We start from the raw sequence: 19,828 nt of genomic DNA on the forward strand, positions 1-19,828 counted from the left end.
ACTGATCTGCCTCGCCCGGGAAGAGCGCAATGATGGTGCCAACTTGGGCCAGTGAAGCAACATCCTCCACAACTAGACTGAAGCACAAATGGACAGCAACTTGTCTGTTCCCCTCCCCCCAATTCCTCAGCACTGTTCCCATCCCCCAATTACCCAATAAAAAAAAAATCTTAAAAAAAAAAAAAAAGGTGCCAGGGACATACAAGGAGGAACTGAATTGTCTGGCCTCAGGGTGAGAGCTGAAGGGGCAGCTTTCTCCCAGACAGAACTGCTGGCAGAAGCTAGAACTGCTGGCAAAAGCCATTATCTCTTTGTTTATCCTCCCCCTCCCAGCATGGAGACAAAGGCAGCTGCCATATCTGAGTCTCCATCAACCTAGCTAACACTGTTAGCTCCACCCTGGTGATTCCCTGAGACCCTACTCCACCCAACTTGTGAACCCACCCAAGTCTCTTCCAGTGCCTTTCCATATAAATGGCCTGTCTTGGCTCATGCTTTAGGACTTTCCTAAAAACCTCTCAATGGTTCACAAAATCCAAACAAGCAACATCCAACCTTGGCAAGCCTCATATCTCTTGCTGGGCAACCCCAAGCCCAGCACCGGAGGAAACCAGCTGTGGTTCACAGTGTAGACTCTCCAAGGCAACTCCAAGCCAGTGTGGATATAAAACATCTGTGGATTGCTTTGAGGCTCATGCTAGGATGCCCCAGGTGGCAACAGGCTATGGTTGAAATTGGCCAGAGGTAGGTCCCTACCCAGGAGGCCCTGGGGCTGGCATGCATGATGGCCAGCTTCAGACCCAGTGATAGCACCAGTTGGCTGCTTCTGTAGGCTACACACCCAAAAGGCAGACTGGGCAGGCATCAGAGCCCTGCTAAAGTTAATCCTGCTCCATATGGTCATCCCCTGCACAATAGCTCCTTCACTAGTCACAGTCAATTCTTAGTACCAATAAGCTAGAGGGTCAGTCCCTCCCATTGACATGCAAACAGCAACCAAGGCTCAACTACAACAGGAGGGCACACACACTCACACAAGGGACACACCTTGAGCACCCAGCTCAGATGACCAGTGAGACTGTGCCACTGGGCCCCACAGGACACCTACTAGATAAGGCCACTTTACTAAGACTGGGAGGCATAGCAGCTCTACCTAATACATAGAAACCAACGCAGGGAGGCAGCCAAACTAGGGAGACAAAGAAATGTGTCTCAAATGAAAGAACATAACAAAGCTCCAGAAGAAGAACTAAACAAATGGAAACAAATAATCTACATCACGCAGAGTTTAAAACACTGTTTATAAAGATGTTCAATGAACTTAGGGGAAGAGAAGATGAACTCAGTGAAAACTTTAACAAAGAGATAGAAAACATAAAAATATAGAGATAGAAAACATAAAAAAGAACCAGTCAGAAATGAAGAATACAGTAACTGAAATAAAGACTATATTAGAGGGAATCAACGATAGAATAGATTAAGCAGAGACTCAAATCAGCAATTTAAAAGATAAGCTAGCCAAAAACACCCAGTGTGAGCAATGAGAAGAATCCCCCCAAATGAAGCTAGTTTAAGGGGCTTCTGTGACAACATCAAGCATACCAACATTCACATCATAGGGGTACCAGAAGAAGAAGAGAGAGATCAAGGAAATGAAAACCTATTTGAAGAAATAATGAAGGAAGACTCCCCTAACCTGGAGAAAGAAATAGATATACAAGCCCAGGAAGTGCAGATAGTCCCAAACAAGATGAATCCAAAGAGGCCCACCCCAAGACACATCATAATTAAAATGCCAAAGGTTAAAGAGAAAGAGAGAATCTTAAAAGCAGCAAGAGATAAACAGTTACCTATAAGGGAGCTCTTATGAGACTGTCAACTGATTTCTCAACAGAAATTTTGTAGGCCAGAAGGGATTGGCATGAAATATTTAAAATGATAAAAAGCAAGGACATACCACCAACACTAGTCTACCCAGCAAGGCTATCATTTAAAAATCGAAGGATAAGGCCGGACGAGTGGCTCAGTGGTTAAGAGCTCGCTCAAGAGTTTGAGCTCTGAGCAACAGTGGTTTGATTCCCAGCCCGAGCTGAGCTGCCGCTGAGCTGCCAATAAGTGGCAGGATGGCTCTGCTAAAAATAAAATAAAATGAAATCAAAGGACAGATAAACAGCTTCCCAGACAAGAGAAAGCTAAATGAGTTCATCAACACCAAAGCAGTATTACAAAAAATGTTTGTGGGACTTCTTTAAAAAGAAAAAAAAGATAAAACAATATGAATAATAAAATGTCAATAACTATATATGTATCAATAATTACTTTAAATGTAAATGGATTAAATGCTCCAATCAAAAGACATAGGGTAGCTGAATTCTAGTTAGAGAACAAGACTCTTACATATGTTGCCTACAAAAGACTCAGTTCAGATCGACAGACACACACAGACTGAAGGTAAAGGGATGGAAAAAAGAAAATGTAAATGAAAAAAATAAAAATAAAAAGCCTGGGTAAAATACTTATACCAGACAAAATAGACTTTAAAATAAAGGCTATAACAAAGAGACACAGAAGGACTCAGTAACTCTACTTCTGGATATTTATCAGAAGAAACCCAAAACACTACTTTGAAGACATATACATCCATATGTTCACTGCAGCATTATTTACAATAGCCAAGATCCCGAGTCAACCTGAGTGTCCATTAATGGATGAACGGATAAAGAAGAGGTGGTACATATGTACAGTGGAACATTATTCAGCCATTAAAACAGAATGAAATCTTGCCATCTGCAACAACATGGATGGACCTGGAGGGTATCGTGTTATGTGGAGTAAGTCGACAGAGAAAGAAAATGCCATATGATTTCACTTATATATGGAATCTATAGAACAAAATAAACAAACAAACAGAAACAAATTCATAGATACAGAGAACATTTTGATGGTTGCCTGCTGGGAGGCAGGTTGGAAGGTTTGGTGAGAAAGAAGGGCTTGAGAAGTACAAATTGGTAGTTACAAAATAGTCATGGGAATGTAAAATATAGCATAAGGAATATAGTCACTAATATTGTAATAACTATATATGGTCTCAGGTAGGTGCTAGATTTATTGGGGTGATCACCTCATAAGTTATATAAATGTCTAATCACTATGTTGTACACCTGAAACTAATATTGTATGTCAATTGTAATTGAAAAATAGAACAACTGTTAAACAAAGAAATCGATTAACATGAATCTGAATACTTTAACAGTGGTTAAAGGCAATTATCATTGTAAATGACATAATATTTTAAAGAGAGAAGTATTATTTTCATTTGCATAACAAAACATCATATTAAAATAAAAGATGAAAATAATGCTATACCACACATAAAAACACTTACCTGAAATTTTAAATGAAGAAGAATCTATATGTAAAGACCCAGTTTCACCATTTAGCTTGTGTTGTAAAATGTTTTCGATCCTTTTCTGGAATTGTGCTGCTTTATTTTTAAAACAGGATATAAACTTCAACATAACATGTATTACCACTTTCCCTTTGGCTTGGCTGCAGAACAGAAACAGACAAATAAATTATACTTTTATTATTGCGCCTCTCTCATTGTTAGTGGAGTTATTCTATACTTTGTTAAGCAGAGCTCCTGGTAGCTATTCCAGTTCTTCCCAAGGGCATGCAAATTGAACTTTAGGAACATGGTGAATAGTAAAGAGAGTGTGATTTAGACTTAGGAGAACTGAACTTGTGTTCTAGATTCACCATTTACCAACTCCTTGACTGCAGCAAGCTGTTGGCAATCTCTTTACTTAAGTCTCCTCATCTCTATAATGGGGATGTTATTATTTACTTGGTTATTGTAAACGCCATATAAGATAATGTATACGGAGGGATTTTGAAAATCTTAGAGTTCTGTGCAAAAATTATTTATTAATATAAATGTATCTATGTATTATAAATCCACTGTGGACTCTGTATCAAAGGCCGGTAGCAAATAACAAAATGAAATATAACAGGTAAGATGTGAGAATCATTTAGTTTTTATTTTCATGTATTTTTTTTTTTTTTAGTGGAGGCAGAATTTGCAAGACTGTGCAAGTTCTCACTCACCTGTTGTAAATCATGACTGAGCAAAAACATTAGATTTATTAAATTTGTAATTCTGACTTGAAGATGTAAATATATAAACCAGGAATTTCTCTGTTTCTGTGCCTCCTCATCTCTTCCTAGGTATTTCTCTGCATTTGTGCATTTGAAACTCCAGAGCAGTCCCAGAGCTTTATGTGATTCAAGAGAGATCTTGAAAACATCTACTTCCAAACCTTCATAATGCTGATGAGCAAAACCAGAAACCATCGCCAAGATCCAAGATTTTCTGAGTGATTATAGTCTTATTATTTCAATATTTTTTCCAGGATAATTCTAAATAGATAGATTAGTTCATTTCTATACCACTCCTTGTTACTTTATGTTTTAGGGTATGAATATATGTAAGCGAGATGCTCTTCCTCTGAGTGCTATGCATGTATTATTTTTATTTCCTTTGTACAGTAGTCAGCATTGAGTAATCACATGCCAATCTATTAAGTATTCTTACCTCTTCTGCTTTTATGCAGATGCAATGCTAATCTTTTCTTGTCTGATATGTAGGGACAAACCCTTTCTCTCTGTGCAATAGACAAGGACATATCATATTACACTGTTTATTTTAAAAATTCTGTTAAACCATGGATGTCACTCTGAAATTTTCTTAACAATCTAAAACTAAACTAAATATAGACACATGGATTCTTAATCTGACATCAGTAGGGTAATATGACCCTCTTTTCTACTGAAAACAACTTAAAAGTTGTTTTAATTTTACCTTCTCTTGACTCATAAAATGTTCTTCAGTTTTCAATGACAAGTGCCTGGAATTCTTTGCCAGTGGCAGTTTTCCTTTACATTCCTGAACTTTTAATTCATGCATTCATTCATTTAACAAACGTGTATTAATTAGCCCAGGCAATATGCCAGACAGAGTTTTAGGTACCAGAGCTGTATCAATTATCAGCATATAAAACCACAAGGTCCTTGCTAGCATGCTAATAGGAGAGACAGATAAATAAGAAAACTCTGATCTCGTTTATACGGGGAATCTAAAGAACAGAATACATGAATAAACAAAACAGAAATAGACTCAGAAATATAGGGGGAAAAAACTGAGGGTTGCTAGATGAGAGAGGGGTGGGGATGGGGGAGAAGGTAAAGGGATTAGAAAATGTGAATTAGCAATCACAGTATAGCCACAGGGATATGAAATATAGTTCGGGGAATATAATCAATGATGTTGTAAAGATTTTGTAGGGTGTCAGATAGGCATTTGTCTTATCAGGAAGACCACTTCATGAACAGCGTAGATGCCTGACCACTGCAGTGTACACCTGAAGCTGAATAATACTGAATGTCAACTATAATATTAGATATACAATTATATATATATATATATATATTATATGTATATTCACAGAATTTGGAGTACAGCATAGGGAATAGAGTCAATGGAATTGTAACAGCTATATATGACATCAGAGGGGTAGTAAATTGGGGGAGGGGTATAAATATCTAGTACATTGTCTTGTACACCTGAAACTAACAAAATAAAATAAAATAATTAAATAAAAAAAGAAAAAGAAATAAAGTAATCTTCAAGGTGAGTTATATGAAGAAAATAGAACAATGACTTGAAGGGTTGTGGGGAGAACATTATAGAAAACTTCAGGGAATCCCTCTTTCAAGTGAAACCCTAATGATAAGAAGGAAGGACTCTTGCTAAGATCTGAAGCAGGCATGTTCCAGAAAGAAGGAACATCAAATGCAAAGGCCTTGACAGAGATAGCCTTGCCATTCCCCTCAGTTTTATTAAATGTTTGGCAAGCTTCTTCCTGACTCTAGGCCCCCATACCCCTTTTCTTAGCTCATTTACTTTAGAAAACTAATAATTGTCAATTCTTACTCTGCCCCTTTGAATTATATGTAAATCTTCTAAAAGCCTCTTGCAGTTTAACAACTCCTGATGGGTCTTTTTCAGGGACCTGAAAGCCATCTCTTTGAAATGTAATCATCAAAGGAGGTAGCCCTTTATCTCTGGATTTCCGTAGGAGGGTGGAAGCCTGACTTTGGTGGGCTCCTTACTCCAAGTTGTAAAACTACCTCTGTCATGAAGATAAGAGTTTAGTTTTCTACAGGCAAAGTCGAGTAGGCAAGATCTCCCTCTCACCCCAGCCTTTAAAAGCACTATGGCCCTATTGTTTCAGGAGAGTTATGACTTAGTTCTGGCCTCTCTACCCTATTGCCTTCAATAAAATATTCCTTATCTGTTTAACTTTGTTTGATGCAATGTGTGCTTTGACAGCCCTGTGGTGGGATAAACTTTGCATGTTTATTGGAAAAATAATAGCAGGTCAGTGTGGATATAAAGTTCTGAGTGAGGATGAGAGTATGAGATGAGGTCAGAGACAGGTAGGGCCTGGGCCAGACAAGGTAAGGTCATATAAGGAGTTTGGAATTTGTGGGAAACTGTGTGGAGAAGGGATTGTAGTGGAGCAAGAATGAAAGCTGAAGATCAGATAAATTGATGCAATAATCTAGATATGACTGCTTGGGTTCAAACTACAGCTTTATTATTTATTAAATGTGCTGCTGTGGCAAGTCGCTTAACCTACGTTTGTGTGCTTCCTCATCTGTGACGTGGGAAACTAATATATGCATACCATACAGGGTTGTTATTAGGTTAAATGGGTTAATAGTATACCTGTGTGTGTGTATGTGTGTGTGTGTGTGTGTGTGTGTGTGTGTGTGTGTGTGTGTACATAGTACATATAAAGCTCTCTGGGGGTATGGTTTAAGACCATAGATTATTTAAAAATAAACCAAGAAAGTTAAATAGCATAAGTTCTAGTTTTAGGGAGAGGTAAAGTTCAAAGCATGTTAACGTTTCTATTATTGCTTTTAGTTATTATTTTTTCCTTATCTATTGCAAGTTATCTGTTTCTCACCAGTGCTCGGATAATCATCAATTCTAGAAAACAGCTGTAGATTTGAATTTTTAGAGGGGTTAGGAAGGTAAGGTAAAAGAGGGAAGACGGTTGGATATAGATACTTACGCATACATTATATAAGTGTTAGGGATTGCTGTAAACTGTGCAGCCTCAGTTTCAGCATATTGTTACCATGTGGGAATGTGGGCTCCATGTTGTCAAATCTTTTAATTTTCCAACACAGTCTGGAAATTCTGTTTTTTATGTTAAATTTCCCAGCTTTTATATTTCATCCACAACTTTAGGCTAGCTTCAGCCCACTGGCTACTAGTTTGCCTCTTCTGGGTCAGACATTGGTTCTGGGTCAGAACCAAGAGTACATGGTTCTCTTATCTTACCCACTGTTTCTTTATATTGAGATCATCTCCTGATTTTAGATTTGCTTTTTGACTTTGTAACTTCAAATAAAAAAGAAACACATTTAAACTTTACCTGAAACTCACAATCAGCTGAAACTCTCTGTTCTGGTTTAACAATTCTTCACTAGACCTTGAATATCTTTTTTCACATTTGAAATTACTAGTGGTTTTGAATGCTCAAATTCAATTTTGTTTCAACCTTTCAATTGTGTACAAAGCAAAGATATTCTGTTGGGTATGACATACGAAAGCTAAAGACAAAAGTTTTTTTCTCTGTGCCTCTCAGGCTGTTTTACATACCTTACTTGGACAATATGAGATTTGACATACTGTTTTCTCAGTATGGATCCATGAAATGTTCCATTTATCTGTTAAAAAAAATAAAACGAATATTGATTTTTTTTTAATTTTTAAGTTTTCATTGTAGAGAATTTCAAACATACATAAGAACAAATAGACTACTATAACAAAACCCACATACCCGTCATTAAGCTTTACTAGTTATCAATAAATGACCAAACTGGTTTCATTTGACTACTACCTACATTACAGGAATTAAGTAATTCTTTAATATCACCAAATACATAGTATGAAAATTTTCCCAGATCATGACTCATTTGGGAAAAAAATGCAATGTGTGTTAAATGTGTCTTTTTGAAAATTGTCTTTTGTTAGCTCAATTCATTCACAAGTGTCCTTAAATCAATAAATTATATGGCAAGGTGAGGTAAAAATATTTGTTTCCTAATAGTAGCATAATAGGTCAAAATATTCATTTTGATGAGGCAAATTCAAAAAATCAATGAATAGATTTATCTTCCTTATTCAGCCTTTTATGGAACATTGATGCTATAAGACTTGACAGAAATGTCCCCAAAAGGGGAGGAGATTTTTTTTCTTTTTCTTTTGTACTGTGGCAATGCCCTTTCATGTCTGGACCACAAACTGTTTCCTCTGTTCTTTCATTTATATGCTACTTAAAGGTTCAAAGTGGGATACATAGAAATCTTTGGGAAATTTTAAATAAGAATTATTTTCTCAGCTGCATTTGATCTCAACCTAATGGATGATTTCCCTCAGTAGGACATTCACAGAGGACCAGACCAATTGCCCTGCCCATAGCTTTTACTTTGGCAAAGTCAGGCATTCAAAAACAGTGACTCCTTATTGGAATTGCAAAGACTTAATTTATACTTTTTCTCTTGCTCCAAAGCAATTGAAATGTGTTCATGTATTCAATAAATATCTATTGAAATAAAACTGTCAACTAATTAGATAGATCCACACTTTCTTGGAGATTCAAAAGAAGAAACATAATAAACACATCAAGGAATAAATATATAAATATGATAATCTGAGATGGTATTTGGTGATATAAAAAATACAAAATAAATTACAGTAATGGACTCATTCAGGGGACAGTATTTGAATGATCAAATAAGACCTCTTGGAAGACATGACATTTGAGTGAGACTTGAAAGATGAAAAGTTGACAATCAAGGAGAGGAGAGTATTGTATATAGAGGGAACAGCAGGTACTAGGTAAGAATAAGACTGGTATATTTGAGGGATAGAAGCAAAGTTATTATGACTCAAGTAAAGCAAATAAGGAGAGAGTGTATAAATTGAGGTTGTCCAGGTAGGCAGGGGTGAGATTACAGGGAGGTTTGTTGGCCATAGGAGGGATTTTGGATGTTATTCCTAAATATAGTGAATTAAGGAATGCTGACAAGATAGTAACTAAACTATATCATATTTCTCTTCTATTACAAATTCCAATATATCTGTCTCTCTTGGGGCCAAGTGAGTTTGGGTTTCATAGGAGTCCTGGATGAATGGAGGTGATGTAGAATTTTCCATGGGTCAGGAAAGAACCTAGAGAACAACCTGAGAGCCTTGTGTAAAGGATGGAATCACAACAGGACCTGGGAAGAACTTGACCAACAGAGGTTTTTGGATGCCCAGGGATAAAGTTGACACTGGAAAATGTGAGTGGGTTTCTGTAGCCCCACAGCCACCAAGAAGGAACTGCAAAGGGGCAGGGGGCTGAAGACACCTCCTTCCTGAAGCTAAATGGGTATGGACAGAAAATGGAGAGATGGAAGACTTCCTTCTGGAGCCTTGGTATGGAAAGGCAGAATGCCTGCTGCTCAACCTTCAGCCTACAGGATTTAAGAACATCTCACCTCCTAGCTTGTAGGATTGCCTCCAATACAAAACAGTAGCCCCAGTAAGTCAATAGGGGAAAATGATAATGTAAATAAAGAAGCCCAGCAGCTAGAGAAAGGAAATGAAACAGATCAGGTGCTCATCAAAAGCTTCTGAAGAAAACAGATAGCAATAAAAAAAACAATGGCAAAATGCACACACATGAATGAACAAGCACAGCAAAAAAAAAAAAAAAAGACTGTGCTACTAAAAAACAATTTTCAAGTTAGAAATGTTTGTAATCAATTAAAAAAAAATGATTATCACTCCTGAGATACAAATTTGTGGCCTGGAAGACCAAACAGAATAAACACCACAAAATAGTAAAATTTATAAAGAAGAAAATAATGAATGAAAAGAAACAAAATACTTAGAGCATGATTCCAGGAGAAGTGGCTATAAATAATAGAAGTTTAAAAAAGAGAGAAAAAAAGATATGGATGAAATATAATAATTATAATAAATCATGGGAGAAAATGGTTCTGAATTAAATAAATATCAAGACCTGCTGATTCAAAAGGATAGACTGTGTTGCAGGCATGTCTAATGTATCCAGGGAATATACTTGAATCTTAGATACAAAGAAAAATTTCTACAAACTTCTATAAAGAATAGATAGATAGAGGGCCAGCTGAGTGTCTCAGTTGGTTAGGAGCTCTCTCAAGAGTACGAGCTCTGAGCAACAGTGGTTCGAGTCCCGGCCCAAGCTGAGCTGCTGCTGAGCTGCCAACAGGTGGCAGGATGGCTCAGTTTAAAAAAAAAAGAAAAAGAAGAATAGCTAGCTAGCTAGCTAGCTAGATAATAGAAAAAAAAAAAGAATGATATTTCATATATAACATTTGAAGTGGAGTAAAGTGTTGAAATAATATCTTCATGTTCTGAGATCTCAATAGAGGAGAAGATTAAAAAGAGGGAAAAAAATGGCGAGTAGTAAAACCTGGGGTGTGTGTGTGTGTGTGTGTGTGTGTGAGAGAGAGAGAGAGAGAGAGAGAGAGAGAGAGAGAGAGAGAGAGAGAGACAATAAATGCATAATAGAAACATCACACTTTATGAAACATCCTAATAATAGTTTAAAACTTGAAATACTATCTGAGCAAAATCTAGTTGTTAGGAAGGGGAAGGCAGGCAGAAGAGGGAGGGGAAATAAAACTGTTAGAAAGCCTTATTGGGAGTGGGGAATGGAGAAGGGAGGAGAGGAAAGAAGTGAAAGTATATAAAGTATTCCTTTTCTTGGATTGGGCCTTAGGTAAGGAAAATCACATTTTGATGCGGCTAATAATGTAATAACAGTGGAAAAATATTTATGCAATTTTGAGTTTCAGGAAGGATAAGTTAACTATTAACTAAGTATATTGAAATTTTCAAGAGGAGAAAAATGAAAGACAATTTAATTCATCAATAATAAGAAAAAGGAAGCAAAAACATTATATAAAGAAAGCTGAGAAAATAAAATCAAGTATATTACCTGTTACAATTGAGAATAGATAAAATTTTGTCATTAAAGAATGTATCAAGTTGCACTAAAAAACAAAACCTAGTTATCTATTATTTAAAACAATCATACTTGTAAATAAAAAGATGAAAGACTGTTGAAAAGAAAGCTATGGGAAGGAAGTACTATACAATTAATGTAGAACCCAATATAGAATCCAAAAGTAGATACTAGAATATATGGGGATTTAGGATATAACAAGGATAACATTTTAAATCATTGAGATAGGTTTTATTATTTAATACATAATGCCAAATAATTTGCCTATCTATACCTAAAAAAAAATAAATTTGGGACCTTCCCTTATACTAAAACTATTTCCATGTGGATAAAGACATAAAAGTGGGAAAAGAAACTCACTAGGAATATACTTCTTTTATGGGCAATGGAAACCATTGGAATCAAGACAGAAAATTCAGAAAATTAAAAATAAAGTAGACATAAATAGTCAGATGGTAAAATGTACATATGGGAAGATATTTTCATGCAGATAGAAGAGAAAGTTTAACTTCAGTTATTTACAGATAATTTTACAAATTGACAAGGATAAGACAAACCCAATAGAAAAATTGGGCAAAGGACGTGAATGGGAAATTCACATGTGAGCAAGCCTAAATGGCCACCATGTAGAGAGAGATTCTCAACCTCATCTCATATGATAAAGGAGTGGGGAGAAAGCAAGCAGAAAAGAAAAAAAAAGTTTGTACTTAAAAAGTGTATTTTATATGTTTGGATATCACTTCACCAGGTGATAAAGAAGTGGAAACAGCAATCATATCTTTTCAACAAAGTTTTACTGAGGAAGGGAGCAGGGAAATGATGCTGGAGGAGAACATAGAATTGAGCTATGTTTTTAGCAGATGATAGCGTGTGAGCTAGCTAATGATATCTGTGAAGAAAAGACCATGGAATACTATAGTACACTCTAGGAGAGCAGTAGTATTACAATATTTTGTTTCCTGTGGAAAAAAAGATGCTTATATGCTCAGAATAATTCAAATATTGTTAACTCTCTTAGGTTGTAGAAATATTTCTGATGATTTATAAATCTAGCTTAAATCTATAAGCTGTTAATCATTTTTCTTCTCTCTTCTTTTTAGCCCCCTTCCCCCTAACTTTTGTATTCTTTTTCAAATATTATTTAAATATACTCAACACTGACTGGTCTCTGTCCTTGAGGAGATATTTGGACAGTAGGTACAAGGGAGCATACCTGTAGCTACAAAGGAAAGACATAGTATGTGACAAAATTAGTATCCTAGCTTGTGGTTTCTGTAGGTGTTCAGAGACAGGAGACATCATTTTGAATTGGAGTGGTTAGATAATAGCATCCTAGAACTGATAGTAATAAATCCACAGATTCATGTAATTTTAAGTCTATAAACAACCTTAAAAATAATCTTATCCAGTCCCATTCTTGAAATAAGTAAACAGAACCTTGTAGAGGCTAACTACTTATCAAGCACCTATGGCAGGAACACAATATTACTTCCTGTATTTTCCAGATAGCTAGCTGATTGTCTCAACACTACCAAATTTGAAATAACATCTTTATCCTAAATTAAAGGATTTTACTGAATTTACAGATTAATATGGATAGGATCGGCATAATTAAAATAATGAGCCTTCTCGTAAAGGAACATGTTTTTTTCTCTCTGTTTATTCTTTTATGTTGTTTAGTAAGATTTTTATAGTTTTATTCATATAGGTTTTATACAATTTGGGTTAGTTTTATTTATGTGTATTTTATAGTTTATTTTTTTTGCTTTTTTTATTTTTTAATTTATTTTATTTATATTTTATAGTTTTCTTTCTATTAAGTGAAACTTAAAAATAATAACTTATATTTTGTTATTTTTGGTGATTAAGAAAGCTATTATTTTTATGTATTAATCTGATATTTGGCCACCTCACAAAACTCTATTATTGCGTCTACTAATGTTTTAATTGAGCCTCTTGATTGTTTTAAATGTGTAGTAATAGTGTCTGTAAATAATGAGTTTTTTCTCATTCTTTTCAATATACACATATTATTTCCTTTTCTCTTTTTAATTGCTTTGGTATGGACTTTTAGTAGAATGTTTGATTCAGTTCTTTACTTAATTTACAATATCTTATTTCCTGTGGAAATAATTAATTCTTTAAATTAATTAATTAATTGATTACCCACTCTGGCTTTCTTTCAGAATCTTTACTGTCACTGATCCTGGATTCATTCTAACCTTCTGCTGGGAAGACTCAGGTTTTTGAAGGTTTGTCTTTTACTCCAGGGTGTTGTGAATTTGTCAGCAACTGTGCTGCTGAGATTTTGCTCTTCAGCAGAGCTCTGGTTTTTATCTTCTAGAAACTCCTCAGTCTTGTAGTCTATTGATGGCAACATTTCTGTCATTGTAACACATTGAGTTGTTTTTAATCAGCAGTCTTGCCTTGACAATCAGGCAAGAAACACTTTACAGGAATTATTAATAATATTTGGTGAATGGTTAAATCATGGTGAAGGAGGTGTCAAAATTAATTTTAAGATATAATGGTTAGGTGGGTGGGAGAATGGAAATACCATGAATTAAAACTGGGGAAGGAGACTAGACTGAGGAGCAAAAATGATGACTGCTAAATGATATTTTTAGTTTTTAAAAAATAGGCTTCGATGAGAACTCAGACACCTAGCTCTAGCATGCAACATTCGTTTAACAAAGTGTGGAAAGATGGATGATATAGAACCATTTCTTGATATGCACTGTCTTCAAAGCAGAATATAGCTAAACTGGCAATGCTTTTAGTTATTATCTCCAAAGACTAGCAATTCATTTTGTTCTTCATCCCTTTTTTGATTGTATGCACTGTCCCAAGCCTCACAATAGCTCAAAAGGTCAACAAACACTTAAATAATACCAAAGTCTGCCACCCTTAGAGTGAACAGTAACTTTAAGCTTAGAGTATTCCAAGAAGCTGTAAAATGGAGTTATGGGAATTTTTTCAGTAACACTCATGCAGTTCCTATTTTTAAGAAGCTCAGTCTCTTGACACACCCTGTAGGAAAAGGATTGTCAGCTATTTGACCTGAAATCAAATGCCAACATTCAGACATCCACTTAGGATTATAGGACATGGCCTTGCACAATGACTTCAGGACTAATTACTTTCCCAGAAATAAGGAAAATTAAGATTGGAAAATCAAATGAAAGTCAAAAGGCACACATATCACAAACTGCAAATCTTTCTCTTTAATACCAGGTGGCTTAATTTTAATTTTTCCCACCTTCTTCACCTCATTCCATTCTCCTCCCTTCTTTTTCCCTGAAGGAAAATGTACAAAATGCTTCTCAAGTCACCAGTAGGTGGAAGAAGGTTCTGGACTGTGAGGATGGGAAGATCTTGAGAGTGATGAACCCAAGGATGGGCTTGTGAACTGCAAAATCATGATCACTTATGATGTTAAAATCATCTTTATGGGTGATAAATTGGTCATCACAAAACTTATCAAATACAGGAGACAATGGTATCAGTTAATATGTTTTTTAATAAACAGAGGAACATACTCGAAGCTCAAATACAGGGGTGATATGCCAAAACAATGTATACACATTTTAAGAGATGTTATCTTAAAATGTGTATACATTTTTTGGCATCCTCTGTATATGGCTATACACAAGGGATTGTCCTTTGAAAAAAAATCAGACTGAAGTGGATGTTCTAACAATCACCAAAAATAACTATATTGCATGAGGTACAGGAAAAAAAATCCAGAAAGTAATTGGGAACTCTAATTTCTGAGGAGTTTTTGGTCTCTATCAAATTTTAGTATAGTATCGGTATAGTATTGTTTAACATATTTATTTATAATTAATTTTTATATAAATCATCCAAGTATTTTAAATTTTGTCTTTCAAATCAGCATACAAATATATAGGAAAAAATTTTATTGATTATGTAGTTATAGTGTTAATTTATGCTGTTAAGTGTGTGACAAAGGATTATAAGATGATACATTGTTAAAAGGCAGGAAAATACTACCTCACACGACAAATACCCCAAAACTGGATATAAAAAAAGTAGCACATGTTTGCTAGTTTGGAATTCTCTGTATGGATGAAAGTTGGATCTATGATCCCTTCTGCTATTTTACAGTAACCATGCTCCCACATGTCTACAGACATCCTGAATACCTGGTATTTATTTCTGCTATCCTTGTTTTCCAACTATAGAAAAAAAAAACACCTAGTATATCAGTAATTTTTGTAAGCTGTCCTCATATCATTTGAAATATGAATAATTGCTCTGTAATGATGGTTGCATTTTTGGGTAAACTTTAGATCATCTTAATTCCTTCATTCCTAGAAACTTAATGTACAATGATTTCCATTTAATACATCAGATAATTATTTTCTTTGAAAAAATAGCCTGGATCAAAGAGTACAGTAATATTGAATTTAGGACCACTGTTGGAGTTTTAGTTTTCTGATATGTTTTGAGGGTCATGAAACCGAATAAATACCAACATAATTTTTACTCAAAATTAAACATTGCTAACCCATACTGATGGAACAGAAATCCTGAATATTGTTCTTACTTTATTACCTTTTTAAAACAATGTATTTTGAAACCTGATGAATTCCATAGATAATATATCATTTGATTGGTTGGCCGAAAGAGAGGCATATATGAACAAAGGTGCATATGCTCATACCATGGTCAGGTTACCTCTGTGGAAATTAATTTGACAAATGCCCTGGTTATATAGTGACCAAAAATGCCCCCTACTTTTGGGTGCTCTGGTAAGTAGTTTGATGAATGAGCTTGGCTGGCCTGTTTTATATGGATAATCTTAGGTACCTTACACATATCAGATATCATTTTGGTCATCTATAATCTAATACATTTATATGTGAAAATCACATAGAATTGGTTTAAACATCTGGACTATTTGACTGATCATGTGAAATTAATGTAATCTGAAATGTGCTCAAGATTTTGGATTTGCATGCTCTTTAATTATAGGACAATAAACCATAGAGAAGATGGAAGCATGCTTTCAGTACAACTTTGGGTAAATTAACCTCTTAGTGCCTTAGTTTCCTCACATGGAAATGGGAATGTTGTGGGGATTAAATAAATTAATACATAAAGTGCTTCGACTAATAGTGACAATTAGGAATGCTAATTATTATTGTTAAGGTACTGCCTCACTCCTTATTTTTAGAATTTCTATTCACTGTAATAAGGCATCATATCTGCTGGAGAGTGACAAAAAAATAAGAAATGACAGAGATTTTTTTTTAAATTGACAACTAGAAAACCATGTATCCAAAATACGAAAATGTTCCCTCTGAAGGCTTATCCTCTTTAGTTAAAAAAGCTACCACTTGTGATAAAGCAGCATCTTTCTTTAATCCAAATCCTTTCCTCTTTTTAGAGTCAATTATCACAAGAATTATTTAATGGAAATTAGAAGAACAATAGGCTGTGGGTATTATAATATGACTCATGGGTAAGTCTGAATGACTCACAACTCCATTTGGTACACGCAGTTATCACCAGTGCTGTCCTTAATGAATGTTGTCCACATGGTAATAATTACAATACATGGGGCATCATTGTATTTATGTTAACAAGCATGTAAATGAAAAAAGTATGAGAAATAGCTGGTGACTTTTTAAATACAGATGAGTTAGAAACTGGTAATGAGAACTATGAAAGGAGTCTGAAGCAAAATATCAGGGTTGGTGGTTGATGGGCCAAGATGATGTGATAATTGATAATACTGATCCTTTTAGAATATTTACTTTTGAAGTAAACATAGATTAATTGATTTGAAGCAGCTAGTCAGAATTTATAGCAGAAAAGTTTGGGTGTATTTAGAATTATTTTAAAGTTATATATTAACTGTGCTATGTATCGATAGTTATAATTTACTAATAATGCTTCTGTGTTTGGTAATTTTTTAGGTTATCCTTTTCTAAAGGCTTACAAAATAATAGGACATCTGCTAAGAATATGACATATTTCATTTTATGTAATGCCTACAACAATTATATGATATAGGTATTTGTCATCTCATTTTTAGTTCAAGAAACTGAGATATGAAGAGATTAAGTGATTTATTTAAGGCCATATAGCCAGTAAGTGTGTAAACTTAGAATTCAACCAGGATTCTGAACCCAAAGTTTCTTAACCACTCTATTATATTACTTCCTTGTCATTTTGTTTTTATTACAAAGCTAAACTAAAAGTGGGGTTTTCTGTCTCCATTTTCTATATGATCACTCTTACTATAATGGTAAAAGCACACTAAGACTTTTAAAGACTTTGAACTAATTGGAAACCAGGAGATAGCGGCACGTTATAAAAAGACTACAAGCTCTAGTCAGCTAGACCTAGGTCTGCAGATGTCCTGTCAGGAATCTGCTTAAGGAAATGGGACATGAATAATGACACCACTGCTCTGGGCAGCATTTGGCTTGGTTGATAAAATTATTTGAGCTAATTAAAGTGGTATCATTGATAAAGTCTTATATCCAAGGGGCAGTCAAGACTCTTCATTAGCTCTTTAGTCATGTAAAGGTTAATTTAAAACAAAGAATGTTCTTAAAAAAACATTTAAAATTTTTCACTCTACACTGAGGAGCAACAAGATAATCTTTACCTGGGGCTATTTATTCTCTCCTACACTGGCCATTCCTCTTCCTTGAAGGACTCCTTAGTATAGGAGCAGAAACAATAAGGCCTTGGTCAGGTGTCTTGGAGATGGTATATATTTCATTAATTTAACTTATGAATACATTAGAAATATTCATTGTCGGGCATTTCTTAGGTGTTCTCAAAATGTGTCCTTTTAAGTTTTATTTTTCTTCCTGTACATGTTTTCTAACTGATTTTCTGAAAGGGCTGACTATCCTAATCTAGAACTAAGGTAGTGGTAAAAAATAGTGTGAAATTATCAATCATTTCTAACTTGGAAGGTGATTGCTAGGATTCTGGTCCTTCTAGGAGCAGAACATTTAAAAAGATAATACACAGAAAGAAAATATCAACTTACCAAAGACACTATCTTTTTATTTAGGTTCATATATTCTTGCGAATATGATTTTTCAAAGTTGCTGTCATAGTCAATGTTATTGACCTTAAAGCTGATGTGGTAGTAGAAAGGTGTCTTCCCTGAGAAGGAGAGAAAAGAAAAAAATAGTTCTCACTTTGCTCATTGTGCAACTACGTTCATTCTTGTTTTTTTTTAATGTTAGTATATTTTTAAATTATTTTTTTTCAGTTATAGTTGACATTCAAAATTATTTTATATTAGTTTCAGGTGTACAGCATAGTGGTTAGACATTTATATAATTTATGTGGTGATCCCCCCCGATAAATCTAATTCCCACCTGGCACTGTTGCAACTACTTTCATTCTTAAGAGTATCATGTAAAACATAATACTCTGATAAAATTTCAGGTACCTCAACGTTTAAATAATCTTGATTCCTACTGATTGTTGAAACAACTTTGACAGAGGAATGTTTATTAAATTATGATTTTACCCAAGGATGTATTCAGGATTTTTAATGTAAAATTTAATTGTGCCAGTTTTCAAGTCTGGGTAATCTGGAGACAGATATGTAACTATGAGATGAAATTATATTAAAGCATAGATAATAATCTTAGCTTTTGTGATCATCACAGATTACATTTTGGAAAATCGGTGGAGTCCTAGGTTTTATCATTTATGAAGTCCCTAGGAAATGAAAATGAATAAAGAAGAAAGTAAAATGAGACATGACTTGTAAATACCGTAAATTAACTAAATAGAACAAAAACTCTAACCTATGATTTTAGAAAAGTAAAGCAAAGATTAAAGTTCAAGCTTAGGCTAGACTGTACTATTTTGATACATCAAATATAGTAAAAATTAAAAATTTTTTTGTAAGTGTTGGCAGGTCCCATTGTACTCCTTCATGTCATAGACTGGGAGGGGAGAGAGAAAGGGGGGGGGAGAGAGAGAGAGAGAGAGAGAGAGGGAGAGAGACGGAGAGAGAGGGAGNGAGAGAGAGAGAGAGAGAGAGAGAGAGAGAGGGAGAGAGACGGAGAGAGAGGGAGAGAGAGAGAGGCTAGAGAGAGAGAGAGAGAGAGGAGAAAAAGAGATGGGATAGGAAAGGCATTTTGTAACACTGAGAAAATCTTTCATATACGTGAAGCTAATTATTCAGAAAAATCTTTTCTGTACACTCAACAAATAATCAAAGAAATGCAAAGTAAAATGAGGTATCACTTCTCTTCAGTTAAATTGTCAAAGATGACAAAAACAATAATACCCAGGCTGGGGTAGCTCTACTTATATCAGACAAAACAGACTTTAAGCTAAAAACAGTAACAGAAGAAAAAAATGGATAAATTCTGAGAAACATACATGAAGAAATAAAAAATCTTGAACAGACCAATAACGAATAAGGAGATAGAATTAATAATCAAAAACCTCACAACACAGAAAAGCCCAGACCAGATGGTTTCACTGATAAATTTTACCAAACATGTAAAGAAGATTAATGTCAATCCTTCTCAAAATTGTCTAAAAATAGAAGAGAAGGAAACACTTCTAAACTCATTTTATGAGGCCAGCATTATCCTAATGACAAAGCCAGAAAAGAAAACTACAGACCAATATCCCTGATGAATATAGGTGTAAAAATCCTCAACAAAAATACTAGC

General features: G+C 34.7%; 1 protein-coding gene across 1 annotated transcript in view; it reads right to left on the reverse strand.

The window, feature by feature from the left end:
* LOC109375908 (transmembrane protease serine 11C-like) overlaps positions 1–19,828 on the reverse strand; it is a 61,927-nt gene that overhangs the window by 26,620 nt on the left and 15,479 nt on the right. The window contains exons 3-5 of the mRNA XM_019631468.1: positions 18,172–18,290; positions 7,736–7,803; positions 3,386–3,549 (exon numbers count right to left, since the gene is read on the reverse strand). Coding sequence (XP_019487013.1) covers positions 3,386–3,549; positions 7,736–7,803; positions 18,172–18,290 — 351 coding nt within the window. The remainder of the gene's footprint in view (positions 1–3,385; positions 3,550–7,735; positions 7,804–18,171; positions 18,291–19,828) is intronic.

The sequence above is a fragment of the Hipposideros armiger genome, unplaced genomic scaffold (assembly GCF_001890085.2).
Source record: "Hipposideros armiger isolate ML-2016 unplaced genomic scaffold, ASM189008v1 scaffold_1001, whole genome shotgun sequence".
Taxonomy (NCBI): domain Eukaryota; kingdom Metazoa; phylum Chordata; class Mammalia; order Chiroptera; family Hipposideridae; genus Hipposideros; species Hipposideros armiger.